Genomic DNA, 14,666 nt, shown 5'->3' on the forward strand with positions numbered 1-14,666 from the left:
TTATCATTTTTGAAAATTTTAACAGCCAGAAGTATAGAACTAGTGATTTAAAGGCCAAATATAGACAAATCTAATTGCCTAGTTACCTTCCCTCTTGGATCATTTTTCTCGTCCTCTCTTGACTACTGTTATATTTTCCATTAGTTTTCCTTCCTCAATGCTTTGTATTTAAGATGCTATAAATACAGTGCAATGCTTCAGAGGATGGTCTCCTTGCTCCTGCTGTAAGAGGAGGAAAAACTTGTTTGACAAATGAGCCTTCCAAGCTGAGACACTCATAGTTAAAAGTGACACTGTTTGCCTTCCTGTCATCAAGGATAACAGAGATAAACTTTGGAAATCAGTTCGTTTCTCTTGCTTTAAAGTAAGCCATGAGAACTCGTGGAGGTTACAGATACTGGAAAATATCTGTAATTCCTGGATATTACTGCAGCTCTAATTTGGGAAGTATGAGGAGTCCAGTTAATGTGGTTTGTTTATATGGGACGTCACAACACTGTTATTGTTATTCATCACTTGGCACAAAGGGGAACTTGGAGCATTTCCAGGCAATCTACAAACTGGAGTAATTTCACGAAACACTTGAGACAGCTGAAGAGGGAACATCAGAAATGGAGTTTTATCTGCTCAGACACCAGGATTCAGTCACAGGTTTTAACGTAGGGAGACCTCAGATCTGTGATAAATTTAGCTCCAAAAGGAGCTACTTATGCTGCAGGAGCAATTGCATACTCGAGTCAGGATGCTCCCCCACAAGGATGCAGGTCTTCAACATATCCTATGTCATGTCTGCCAGCCTTGTGTTATTGTCTTGAATACCCACCCCTAGGGCAACTCAGACTGTGTCAGGCACTCAGGTTTAGAAAAGTATAGCATTATCTGGAAGGTATTTGAGTCACAAAACTCAGTGATTAAAAATATATTGCAAATATTGAAAGAGTATTTCTCAGGATGCAGATGAGAATATAGAACACCAGAATGATTACAAACTTTTCCAAAACTCAGGAATGTGCTGTGGTCTTAGTTCTGATGTAAATTTAACAAAGTTAAAGACAATCTTAATGTCACCCATTGTAAACAGACAATATTTAAAAATTCTGCTCCTTATTTTAGGATTTACAGTTATTTTATCCCTAGCAAAGGTAAGGATCCTCTAAACCATGAATAAAAACTAATAGAGAGTCTGAATAGGTATCTGAAAAGATCAGTATATACCACAATACATATTTGCCTATGAAGACCATTTGATAAAATTTTCTCTACAGGAATGCAATTTTACCTGAGATAGGAGGTCATGGGAAAAGTCTGTGGTGTTTTCTTTCAGCTCTCTAACCTCAATAAAATACAAAAACATTCATATTGAGAGAAAAAGACCTGGGATATTAAAAAGGTTCCCTAATAACCTTGTGAAATATATATATTACTGTTACAGGTCATCCACAGAGTGTTCCAGACTCTAGCCCACAAAGGAGTGTCAGTAATGACAGCACCACTGTTACTAGTGATAACCTTGTTGTCATGGCTGCAAACCGAAATGAAAGGGGAGTTACTTGTCACTACCAAGTACAAAAGTGTTCTGGAGATTCTGAATGGAAAAGTGACTAATACAGGAAACACAGCAGCAAAGAAAACCAATCTTTCCCTGAGGAAGAGGGGACTGCTTAGTTTCCAGCTTGCAGAGCTGGGGAACAGTGTAGGTTACACTGCAGAAGGAATCACATGTATTTCTAGTATTTCACTTCAGGGAAAATTCTAATCTTGTGTGCACTTCCAGTCACACTTGCCATTAGCAGACCACAACTAAAGGAGAATACTGGCAGCCAATGTTTCTCCTACACGAAATAAATTCTTAGTAGTTTAAAGTGAAAAGCTGTGGTATTACACAGATACAAACTAAAGTGCAACAAACAAATGGATTGTGGATGGTGAAGGGCAGCTAACTATCCTGCTGATGCTGTGGATTTGCGTAGTTATTTCTGCAATACTGCACTCATGTGTGCACAGCAAATTACATGAAGGCCATTTGGGAACGGTGAAATGAAAAATCTTGCCCAAGGATGTGTGTTGTAGCCAGGGAATGTTAGACAAATAGAGGAAATAGCATAATTATGTCAAGGCTGTCAGGCAGCAGAACAAGTCGGAACATGTTTTGTTCTGTTACTGCTGTAGGTGGCTCCTCTACAGCAGTCAGTTCTTATTGACTAAATTATTCACAGATCCGATCTTTTGATAGCAATAAGTAGCCACTCTGAAATACTTCATGCATTCCAGGTCAATATAGATACCTCATCCTGACTGGCAGCATTAAGGTTGCTAGAAATGCAAGAGTATTCATGCATTAAAACCCCTTACCCCTAATAAGTTTCAGGTAACCACCATGCCATTTTTTTTAAATTCTGCTAAAACTAAATAATTATCTATAAATACAAGCAAGCAATTGCCTCTCTGCTTCTAAACATAGATTATACACAACACATTGCAACTTTTTCATAAAGAAATCTAATAATAAATCATAATCTTAATAATAAAATCTAATCTAAATAACTTTCTTTTATAGAAATTAAGATTGTGCTACTACAAATTGTTGTCAAGTGTTATTTATACTTTCTCAGCCATCTAGTAGTCATGTTCCCCGGTGAGGCTTCCCCTGAAGGGAGGCAGCATGGCTGGTTCTTTGCATCAACCTAACTACATTCTCATCAAGAAGCTTCCTAAGGAAAAGCAGCTATTCAGGCTTCATTGTGCATCTTTGATTTTTTTACTTTTTATGAAGAAATAGAATAGGTAAATAGAATAGAAGAGATAATGTGGATTCTACTCCAGATGTTTAAAATGTGTAAAGTCTGAAGCCGAATTAATAGCAGCAAGTTTCACTCTAGAAAAGTTGTGAGGTGTTGCTGTTCTGGTACTTTAAGCAGAGGGTTCCATGAACACTACTGTAAGAGCAAAACTGGACTAAAGCCAAAAAAATAGTAGCTTAACTTGATCAGTGTTACTTCTTTTGTCACCTTGGAACACGGTGGAATAAAAACCTCAGAGTTGTAAGTCAGGGTAAAGCCCTCACACAAGGTTTTCCAATCAGTTGTTTTCTTCTTTTAGAAGTGGTGCCCTGAGTTTGATTGCATTGAAGAAAATTTTTATTTAGATCTTTTCTTGACATCTTGTCTAGGCTCTCAAATTTCTAAAGAAAGTGTTTCACTGACTGACAGGCTGTTCTGGGAAATTGTCTGTCCTAAGACTAAATTCATCTGGATGAGATTTTTTGCAGATTTTGGAAGACAAAGCCTAGTTTTCTGCCTCTCCCAACTAGAACAGCCTGTAAATGACTACAGAACAGACTATACTGAAAAGACAAGTGATTACCCAAGCTTATATAACTACTCCCACCCATGAGTACAATAAACCCATCTGGGTAAAGGTAGCTATGCCCCTCATTAATGATACAGAGTCTAAGTGATGCTACACTTGCTGGGAAGTTAGTAAAGCAGACTTTAAGGGCTGTAAATTGGAAATCAGACTCATAAATGAAATACACCTGTCTAAGATTCCTTGCAGGACACTAAGAACTGATCAAAGAAGAAGATGATCTCTTGCGGTCACTTCAGTATGCAACAACAAAATAACAGCCCTTGTTATTTTTCACATCTCCTGTGGGGATTTCCAGACTATATATGAGTAGGTACAAACTAGTGGGTTATGCCCTGAGATATTACTCTGACCTATTCAGGAATAGCAAAACTAATATTCTCTTTTCTCATGGGTTTTTTGGGGGTTTTTTTTTGTTGTTTCTTTTGCCTCACGTTTGGCCTTCTCTGGTATTCTGCTCTGCAGTAGTATTTATAGGGACATAACTTAAGTAATTCTTTCTGAGAACAGAAGGAACAGCATTTGTATCTTGACAAATTCTAGCAAGTTTTCCATGCTTTAAATAATTCTCTATAGGTTTAACCTCTAACTCCAAATCAGTGGTGAATTGAATCCATTCTTTTTTGAAGCAAACCCAGGACATTGTGATTCAAGGTTCTTGCATCAGTACTAGTGAGTGTTTTTATACAAAATGCACTCTTCTGAGGGCAAATCCGCTTCACCTTGCTGAGAGAAACCAGTTTTCACTGTTGATTTTGCACAGGCAAAATTGTCATAGGTTGACATACAGAAAGACCGCGTGTAAATCAAGGAAACACATGTAGCCTAGCTCACAGAAACTTGTAGGAGTGATACCTTTCATTAATACAATGAAAGCATGAGCTAAAAAAAAAAAATCAAGACTACATAACTTGACTCTACCTTAGCTATTCCCCAGTAATACTAATTCGTGCATTTGAAACCAGAATTTGTATGGTATCAAACCATTCAGCTTCATGAATTCACAAATATTGGTTCACCGTTCCAGTTAATTTGAACACAACCTTTACCCAGAAAAACATTCTAATATTCTTTATCTTTGTTCAACAGGAGACAAAATTTTGTTTTAAACAGGATGTGTGCAGGATAAATTTTGTTTCTATGTGGCAATAACAAGAAGCTTTAAAGTAAATCAGACACCATAAAGTAATTCCACAATGCCTTGGAAAGAACCCAAGACTTGCTGGTACCTAAATATATTCTCTGTGGGTAAGTGTAGAGGCCACCCTCAATGTGAACAATAACTATATTCCCCTGATAACTCCATGGAATACTCTGTGAAGTGAGTTCTCTCTGATAAGGAAAAGGATGGAAATTTACTTTCTCTGAACTATTGCTTATTAAAATGCAGAAGATGCTGGTATCCTTCTTTAAACAAAGCAAAAAGTTGTTTTGCTGAAGAACTTTGTTTCTAAAATCTTACTTCAACATTTTTCAATGTCAGGTATCTGGAATTAATTTGTATCACAATACAGTTATAATATAAAAATGAATTATTTTAAAAGGATTGAACAGAACCATAATAAAAGAGCCTCAGTAGCTCAAACATTTTTTCTTGGCTTGTTACTGCTCTACTGTAGGTGAAAAACATTCCTAAAACAAGTGTTCTGAAAGAGTCTGAAAGCAGCAATTTATTTATTAAATTTCTGGAGACTGCATCAAGTCTCAGATACTTACTGATATCTCAAAGGGCATTTCTAGATTTGCTTTCATATGTTCTATATTTTTCTCCTTATGCTCTTTGTTTTGAAATTCTTTTTACTGAAGGACTCATGACATCATGAGTAATGCTTCACTGTTATCTCTGTCAGGTGACATATACCATGACATTTGGGTGTTTCAGTTTCTTTACCTCAAAATTCAAAACCTGTATCAATATATTTTAAGAGCCGTGGCAATTTCAATTTGTAGTGATACATAAGGTATATTCATGCTTGAATTAAATCTAAGAAAGATACCTTTCAACTACAATTAATCTCAAACTATACAAAATACAACATACGACCTGGACATTAAGACACCTCGTAAGAAGTCCCTTGTCTCCACATGACCATGTGCCCATTTAATTAAATGTGTTTTTAAATCACTGGGGTAAGACAAAATATTTTTAATTTACCTGACAAGAAGTGTAAATTGAACATTAAGACTATGCTGCCATGGTTAAACTTCTTATGCTCCACTGACTGCCCTAGTCTTCTCCATTTTATACTGCAATCTATAACACAAAATTTAAAATCTATATACCAATTTTTATTAATGGAGTAATCATTGCATATACAGCCATAAACTTGGTGATTGCTAAAATACTTAATATATTCCTCTTCTAAGTCCGTATCCATTTAAGAAAACTAAGAATTTTAATAAACCAATCGATAGATTTAATAATAGCTGCAAAAGGAACGTTATTGCTTTCACAATATTAATTTGGAAAACTAGTCAAAGCAATGTGGTGTCTGCATAACAGCTCTAAGGAACTGAATAAAAATACTTTATATATATGTTTAAAATACCTAAAAGTCTCCACACTCTGATTTCCAGCTTACCAGACTGGTGGCCTTGGATATATGATGACCCTTGATTTATCATGACAGAAGAAAACAGTCCCTTTAAGAGTTCCAGAAACTGCTCTGATAACCTGAGTGGACTGGGATAGCCAAGATCCACCAGCGATAAGATGTACACCACTTATCAGCCCATAAACTCCTCCTGCAGCAGCTCCAGGAGAACAGCTGTGGCTCAGAGCAGGGACACTTCACACCGGGAGCTGCACAGACGAGTGCCAGCCACTCCAGGGGGCCAGGCAGCCGCACAAACCAGCCCGGTGCCCACTGCACACAAGGGAAGCTGCCAACCACGTTCCACACAACTGAGAAAGTGCTCAGTGTGGCCTTAGAATACAGGACAAATTTGAACATTCCTGTGTCGGATATTCCGAAAATACTTGTTTTATGCTTGGACCAATACATCAGTTAAATGACTTTCCCATCCCTGAATTAGTGCTCAAATGCATTTGAGAACTATACTCAGAAGATTTTGAAAGTGATATACAGGTGCCTACAACTAAAGTCATCTAAGAGTTTGCATTTAAAGAACACGAAGTCAGCTTTTTACAGTTTTAGCAACACATTTGGACCACAAATTTTTCATCCTAGTCAGCTGACTCCAGCAGAGTGTTGCAGTTCAGTGGGTGCCCTGCAGCTGGGCCCCACAGATAGGAATGTCCGAATGACCCTTAACCTTAGCTAGACCCCATTGGCTGAGTGCCAGATAGCTCCAGCCCCCCTAGACCCAGACCTAGATAAAAAACCTTCCCGCCATTGTTCGGTCTCTTTTCCTGCATACCACCAGAGAATAAACACCTGGAAAACGAGCCTCTCTCTCCTGGTTTCTGTGGCACTGCTCCTCTGAAGTCCCCAAGGCTGAGCTAGCAGAACAGTTTGGGGGGGCTGAAAGAGGGCTCTGCCGCAGCAGAGTACAAGAGTTTCTGACCAGTAAAGCTGGTCAGATATTCCTGAAAATAAGGGAAGAGAAAATCTGGTTTTTCAATCGTATTAAATCAATTTTGGGACCCTTTTGCAGTAGTTTTGATATTTAGCAGTCCATCTGTGTCAGAGGTGTGATTACATTTCCTCCATGGAAAGCTGCCTATGGTCCATAGTTGAAACTTTAAGAAGCTAGAAACTCTCAAAATCATGAGGAGAATTAAACCATGAAATGTGAAACAGGAAGGCAGAAGAAAGAGCTTATAGAGATGAAGCTACTTCATAGGAGTTTGCAAAGAGGTAGAAAAAAGGGCACAGTTGGGACTGAAACAATCAGGAGACACTGAGGAGCAGAGGTAAGGACAAAGAGAGTGGGCAACTAGGAATAAGAAAAAAATAGGGGTTAAAAAAAAGGCAAGCCACCAAGGAAAGGGAGAAGATACAGGTAGATTTCAGACAAAGGGGAAAAACTCAGTATCTTGGGAATAGAAAGAATAGACAAACCAGATGGGAGTGGTTAGCCTATTACAGAAAAGGAAAAAGGCTTATGTGTGTAATAAAAGGAGCAAACCAGGCAGAGTGCAAGAGGAGACTACAGCAAAAGGGAAGGTAGAGAAAATACAGAGGCAAAGTAATAGATGTCATTCCCAGAATGAGAATCAAACCAATTATTCCACAGCCCCAGCGTCATTTTGTTGTCCTACACTATTATCTCAACAGCACACTGACAATATTTGTTCCTTCACCTCGCAGCAGATTAAAGTACAGGCTCACATAGTGGATTAGAGGCTGTTATTTGGTGAGGGATCCCTCATTTGCTGCTTCATTTCATGCAGATAATGGACAAAAATTTAGGCAGAAATCAGTATTAGATGGTCACCTGCAAGGCAAAGGGAATTGGACTTTGGAATTAGATGTTGGGAAGGAAAAAGTGTTGTAAGTGCTGCAATTAGGGAGCATTTTGGTTTCAAACTTCATGTATGGCTTCTGTTTAAGATAGGGATTAACTGCACTGAAGTTCCGTAGAAAATGTGCATATCATTTAAAATTCATACTGGTATTATAATGGTATTCACTAGAGGTTAATTAGAGCTGCACTGGTAACCTTAATCGTGGAATTTGTTTAACCTTACTTTGGAACTTCTTAACTTAACCTTACTTCCCTTCCTTAATTTTCTTTTACTGGAGGATTTTTTTTTCATTTTATAACAAAATTCAGTTAGCTACTGAGGCTATGTTACAGTACTATTAAAAAAAGTGTCTTAGGATGTATATAGTGAATAACTGTACAAAAATAGCAATAAAACAAAATTAATATTATTTCAATATACCTAAACATCTATTCAAAGTACCTAATTTGTCTTTGTTATTATTCTGAGGGGCTTTTTTTAGAACATTTCTGCAACAGTATGAGAAAGAATCGCTGCTACAGTTTTAGCAGCCCATAACTGTAGGAGAATGATTACCATGATGGTGACCAGCAGGGCTGGTCATCTAGGAGACAACTGGAACAACTCAATTGCTCAACTAGAGTTTTCACTGTTGTTAGACTTCTCCTAGCCTACAATTCTAAAATGTCAAATGTTTCTATCGAGACAAAAATATTATATGGAAGTGACCATGCTTTTAAAACAGTGACACATATGCAGCTTTATTTCCCACCCTGCATCCAACCCCCTTAATATCAGACACTGGCTTTCACACTTGTCTCATTGTCAAGTTGAGGGGAGGAAGAAGATGTGACACTGAAGGCAGTGCCGTGTCAAGTGATTTTCTCAGTATTTCATTGACATGCTGTTAAAAAAACAGACTGGAGGCAGTGAACATAAACGGGATTTCTTGATACCATAATAAAATTATATTTTCTGACTTAATAAATAAAACATGAAATGATCCCATGTTTTGACTAGATTTGTTTGAAAATATAGCCAGCTCTTTGCCCATAATGGGTTTAAAAATGGTCACTGTCATAGAATTTTTATGAAAATGTGTGCAATTTATAAGCATAAACTGCACAAATGGATTTTTCCTCCCATAACTTAGTAGTCTAATAAATATGTAGGATAGCAGACTAAGTAGGAAAAAGTATACTAACCCAAAAATATTTGTTATCGCCTATCAATTTTGCATTGTCATTGGCAAATGAAAATATCTAAAAATCTCCACCAAAATTATTGTAAGTAGACCCCAGCCAGCATGTTCCAAACATCAGAAAAGTGCTGATGCAGTTATACGCTTGCAGTGGCAGAAGTGTCACAACAGAGCACAGGTGAACATGCTAAAATAAAAACATTTTAATGGTCAGCTGATACTTGATAGTAGCCAAGATGAGCACTTGAGCTGCACTGGTTTTTCTCCTCACTGGTATAAACTGGTCATGAACTCCACAGCACTAAATGGCATGAACAGACTTGAAGGTAGGTGGCAGAAAGAAATGGAATTTCTTCATGCACTGTCAATCCTGTCTGTGAAAATGCTCCGGTTCAAACAAAAATCAGAACATACAGCAAAGTCACCTGCTCATCTACAACTTTCCAAAACAAATGTATTTCCAGGCATATTTTAAAATTAGTATCTCAAACTTACCTAGCTTCCTTTGCTGCAGACTGGAGGTTTTTTCCCCAATGCATTAATGCAAATTCACTTGGCATTCAGAAAAAAAAACCCTATAAAATGCACACAAGTAGAACCACGTGTTCTGTACTCCAAGACACAGATCAGCAGCAGAGATCTGACCATTAAGCTGTGTGATAAGAATACAGTCACGCCTGGGAAAAAACACCTTAGGATTTGGAGGCTGTTCTAGAGCCATTGTGATGGTGAATGAATCAATTCGTATCTGCCTTTGGGAAGCATCGCCTTAGGGCATTACCGATTTAACTTAAAATTACTCTCACTCAAGAGCCACGTGACCAATAAGAATGACAGAAACGGCTGCACATTCATTTATTTTCCGGAAACGCTAAAACACAGATACAGTTAAAAACACAACTAGAAACACGTTCTGAACAAACATGCAAGCCTGCCGATTCCGCAAAAACATCGATAATCACGCGCATGAATGAAAGGGAAAAAAAAAAGATGTAAACATTCCGTTAACGCCAGCCGAAAAGCAGTTCGAACGAGGCCTGTAGCCAGCAGGACAATCAGGATAGCAGCTTATGTCCGCCCAGACAGAGTCTCTGAAACTGTCCCAAAGAGATTCAAATAAATTACATAAATAGGAGCGGGGCCGGGCGCTTCCCTGCCAGTGTCCGTGCCGTGCCCCAGCGAGCCCCTCACAAGTCGGGGTAGCCGCAGTAGTAGACGGCGCTGCTGGCGTCCGACACGGCCGACGAGATGGGACCCGCGCCCTCGGGCGACGCCAGCGCGGCCGCGTCGTGGCCGCTATAGGGCAGCCCCAGCTCGGGCTTGCAGGCGAAGCGCAGATACTGTTCGAACTCCGTGCGGTCCACCTCGCCCAGCAGCTCCTCCGGCCGCAGCTGCTCCAGCTGCTCCCGGCACGGCGCCGTCTCGGGCGGCGGCGACGGCTGCCCCAAGGCCCCCGGCGGCGGCGGCGGGCCGCGCCCCGGGCCCGGCGGCTGGCACTGCCCGTAGAACGCGTGCAGCGGCGCCGGGCAGCCCAGCAGCCCCTGCAGCGACCCGCCCGCGCCCAGCGCCTCCCCGGGCGGCAGGTGCCGCCGCAGCGACGCGCCCGACGGGCTCTCGGACGCCGCCGGGTACTCGGCGGCCGCCGGGTGCGGGCCGTAGCCGTAGGGCCCCAGCGCGCACTCCTCCTGCAGCCCCGCCGCGAAGAAGGGCGCCTCGCTCTCCGCCGCGTCCAGCGGCGACGGGTCCGGCGTCGGCAGGCTGTAGCCGTCGAACGCGGCGCCCAGCGGCGGACAGTCCCGGTAGTGGCCCGCGCCCGCCGCCGCGTAGCCCTGCTCGCCGTACGCCAGTCCCAGGCCCTCCACGCACATCCTGCCACCGCCGCCGGCCACCTCGCTGCCCAGCCCGGGCCCCGCCGCCGCCGCCGCCGCCTCCGCCAGGCCGTGCTGCAGGAAGCCGCTCTCCACCCGCTTCAGGCGCTTCACCTGCTTCCGCCGCCGCGGCCGGTACTTGTAGTTCGGGTGGTCCTGCATGTGCTGCACCCGCAGCCGCTCCGCCTCCTCCACGAAGGGACGCTTCTCCGCCAGCGACAGCGCCTTCCACGATTTACCTGCACCCACGGACACCGTCAGACCGCCCGCTCACCGACCGGCACCCACGCCCGCTCCCGGCGACACCGACACCGCCCCCGCCCGCAGCCCGCAGCCCCAGCCCCGCCCGGCTGTGCGCCATCCTCGCTCGCCTTCGGACGCGACCGCCACCCCGGGACCCCGGCCCGACAGCCCACGGATCCCCCCGCCCGCCGCCCACACCCCCGACCCCGAGCTTCCCCCGGGCCCCTCGCCCTGCGGATCCGCCCCACGGGATCCCGCGCCCGCCCTTGCTCACCCAGCATCTTGCTGAGCTCGGCGTTGTGCAGGTCCGGGTTTTGCTGCGCCAGCCGCTTGCGCTCGTCCTTCGCCCACACCATGAAGGCGTTCATGGGACGCCGGATCCGCGCCTCGCCCTTGCTCCGGCCGCCCGACGGCCCCGACGCCGCCGCGCCGCCCTTCGCCTTCGCCTCGCCCAGCGGGCTCAGCGACTCTGCCCACGGGCACATGGCCGGCATCATGATGGGCAGCGAGCACCGCCCCTGCCCCTGGTCGTCGCTGCTGGCGTAGCCCGCATCGGGGCTGCTCATCTCGCGCCGGGACGGGACGGGACGCGCTGCGCTGCCGACCGCCGCCACAGCCGGCAGCTGCGGCCAGCCCACGGGACACACTCGGCACTCCGACCCCGCTCGCTGCTGCCGGAGCCGGCCCCCGGGCCGGCCTATTTGAGCCGCGGCGCGGCCAATGGGGCGGCGGGGGCGGGCGCGCAGCCGGACGGCGGCCGTGGCTCCCGCGGCGCTGCCCCGCGGGGCGGCCCCCGCCGCTCCTCCCGGCGCGGCGGGGGCCGGCACCTGAGCGCATCGCGGGCTCCGCCGCGGCCAGCGCCGCCCCCGCCCCCGCGGGACCCGTGCCGGGTGTGGCTCGGGGCACCGGCAGCGCGTTCGTGAGCGCCACCGGCTTCAGCCCTGCCCTCCGCAAGGGCAGCGCAGAGGCCCACGAGGCTGTGCGCTAATGGACATCCCTGAGCGGAGCAGGTCCGAAGCGGGGGAAAGGGACAGAGTCTTTACAGCTGTGCCGAGATACCCTGTAACACTCTTGAGAGGCACAAACGGCTTCTTCTGCAGGTATATTTGGGATGTAGCGTGGTAATGAGAAGTCAAGTCATCATCTGTGCCTCACAGTTCACCTTCTTACTCTCTAGTCGTACCTGAGAAGGTCCGAGTCGCCCGGGGTGCTTTTGCTCTGCCCCTTCCTCCAGTAACGAACTGCTCCGAGGGAGCGGCGCGGGAATGCTTCGGTGCATCTCCGCTTTCAATTATAGCCAGGCACAACTGAACAGAGACAGATTTTCTCCCGTCTGGCTGTCACTGTCGCTGCCTCGCAGGCTCCCCTTGCCCGTCAGCTCTCTGTACTTTGTCTCCTTGCCAAGTGGGTTTCATTTAATCACGACGTCTTCAAAATTAAGCCGACCCTCATTTTATCGGAATATATAGAAAAGTTGTAAAGACAACTACTGTTTGTTTTTCTTAAGTATAGGTGATGGCTTCGAGGCGGTTTTAATTATTTTTACAACTATCCTACTGCCATCGTATTGAGAACAGTCATGATAAATCGGACGTTCTCATAAACTCTAATAATTCTTCCCATTTCGGTTTTCTAATATTCGATCGTATATTTGATAGTACCAATAACCCTATTTTTCAATGCGTACCTCGGAAGATGGGTTAGCAGTGCCATATTTCATACAGGATGAATGCAGATAAGGTTTACGCATAAATGAGCAGTCGCGAGACTTGCAAACCTTGGCACGACCTGGGATGTGTTTCTTGGCGCTTTTTCTTGTGCTCCAGTATAACCGGACAAGCTGAAAGGCACATCTCTTCCTTGACACATGAGAGCACATCTTATTTGAATAGAAAAGGCGCGAAGTTACAGGCGATTTAGAGGGGAGGAAAAAAAAAAAAAAAAAAACAAAAACAAAAAAACCACCTGAATGAATCCTGCCCTCATTAATTAAGTTTGCCGGTCATTAACGCCCTTTTTTCCCTCCTCCAATAAGGTGCCCTTTTCCATGACAGCCTATCTCCACCAGATAAGTGGGGCGGCCGGGCCGGGCTCCCCTCCCTCCAAGGCACTGCGGTAAAGCCTGGGTGGGGAGCGGGAGCAGGAGAACCCTCGATAGATACCTGCCGTCGGGGAACCCCAATCTTCTCTTCAGCGATGGACATAGGAATTATTTGAATCATAGTACAATTTCTTTCCTGGTACGTCTGTGTTCATGTTTTTCTTGAAGTCGACAGTATAAAATTCTGTGTTAGTTCTTTACAAAGAGCCGCACTAACACGAATTACTTAGGAGTCCTCCATCTTCCACATAGGTCTGGAACCCGGAAAAGAGAATTTAAATGCCTGTAGGCTGGAAAAGGTTCGGGAGGCAGAATACCTACTTGGGAAACAATCGATTGGTAATGGTAATGATGTCAGACCAAGTTTGAAATAATTTCTTTTGGACAGAAGATAGCTGAATATATTTATATATAAACCCTTTAAACTGCAGGAAGTAATCATAGACTAGTTTGGGTTGGAGGGGACTTTAAAAATCATTTAATTCCAGCCCCCTCCCATGAGCGGGAGCACCTTCCACTAGACCAGGTTGCTCAAAGTCCCATCCAACCTGGCCTTGAACACTTCCGAGGATGGGGCATCCGCAACCTCTCTGGGCAACCTGTTCCAGTGTTTTACCACCCTCGTTGTAACCCTGCTTCCTTCTAGCATATCTAAAAGGAGCCTCTTTCAGTTTAAAACTAATTTCCTGTGTCCTATCCCAACACAGAATAGCTTCCCTGCTCTGTTTTTTAACACGCACACATACACACAATATGAAAGATGATCACTTGTATTCCTTGGACATGTACTTTAAATTTCCCTAGGATAAAAACTAGGCAGCTAGTTAACTTGCAGTAGTTCTTTTTGAGAAAATATTGACATCCTCGAGGACAGGGACGACTGGACCTGTCTTACAAGTCTGCATTGCTTTTAGCGGGCTGTCTTTGAGCCTGGAGCCGCTCTGCTGCCCTTCCCGGCCGCCTACACGGTGGCCCCGTCCCCTTGTTTCACCCCTCCGTGCTCCCCACTGCACTGTCGCTCTCGTTGCCTGGCAGGGCTACAGAGGGGCCACCGCGGACTTTCCTGCCCCAGAGGCTGCCGGCCGGGGGCTCAGGGTGACGGGTTGGGTGCTCCACCCACGGGCTGGGCCTCCCGTACCAGCCCGGTCACGCTGGTAACTGGTGCCCGCTGCCTCTGCTGGGGGCGAGTGCCGAATACTGGGGCAGGAGACACCCGACCTCCCGAGTTTGCCGTAGGTTTTCTTCAGCAGACACGAAATGGGGCAATTCACAGCTGACCAGGTCAACCGGGTGACAGCTGACCTGTCGGCGAGCAGAATCACGCAGCCACAAGGATTGCCCCACGCAATTCGTTCAGTCACACCACGTAACAACTTGACGGCATGAGTGCGTCGGGCTTGTCCCCTAAAGCAGCTCTACCTCACCATCAGCAGCTCCCCTGGGCACGAGTGACTTCCGAGCAGCAAAAATAGAGAT

The 14,666-nt window shown here is 45.1% G+C and overlaps 1 protein-coding gene across 1 annotated transcript; it reads right to left on the reverse strand.

The window, feature by feature from the left end:
* Window positions 1-10,013: 10,013 nt before the first annotated feature.
* Window positions 10,014-11,723, reverse strand: LOC137477682 (transcription factor SOX-17-like). Its single transcript, XM_068196862.1, has 2 exons — window positions 11,364-11,723; window positions 10,014-11,085 (listed from the first exon to the last, which is right to left on the reverse strand). Exons 1-2 carry the CDS (start codon window positions 11,653-11,655, stop codon window positions 10,166-10,168), a joined length of 1,212 nt encoding a protein of 403 aa, XP_068052963.1. The 5' UTR covers window positions 11,656-11,723; the 3' UTR covers window positions 10,014-10,165.
* Window positions 11,724-14,666: the final 2,943 nt, after the last annotated feature.

This window comes from Anomalospiza imberbis, chromosome 1, assembly GCF_031753505.1.
Source record: "Anomalospiza imberbis isolate Cuckoo-Finch-1a 21T00152 chromosome 1, ASM3175350v1, whole genome shotgun sequence".
NCBI classification, from domain to species: Eukaryota; Metazoa; Chordata; class Aves; order Passeriformes; family Viduidae; genus Anomalospiza; species Anomalospiza imberbis.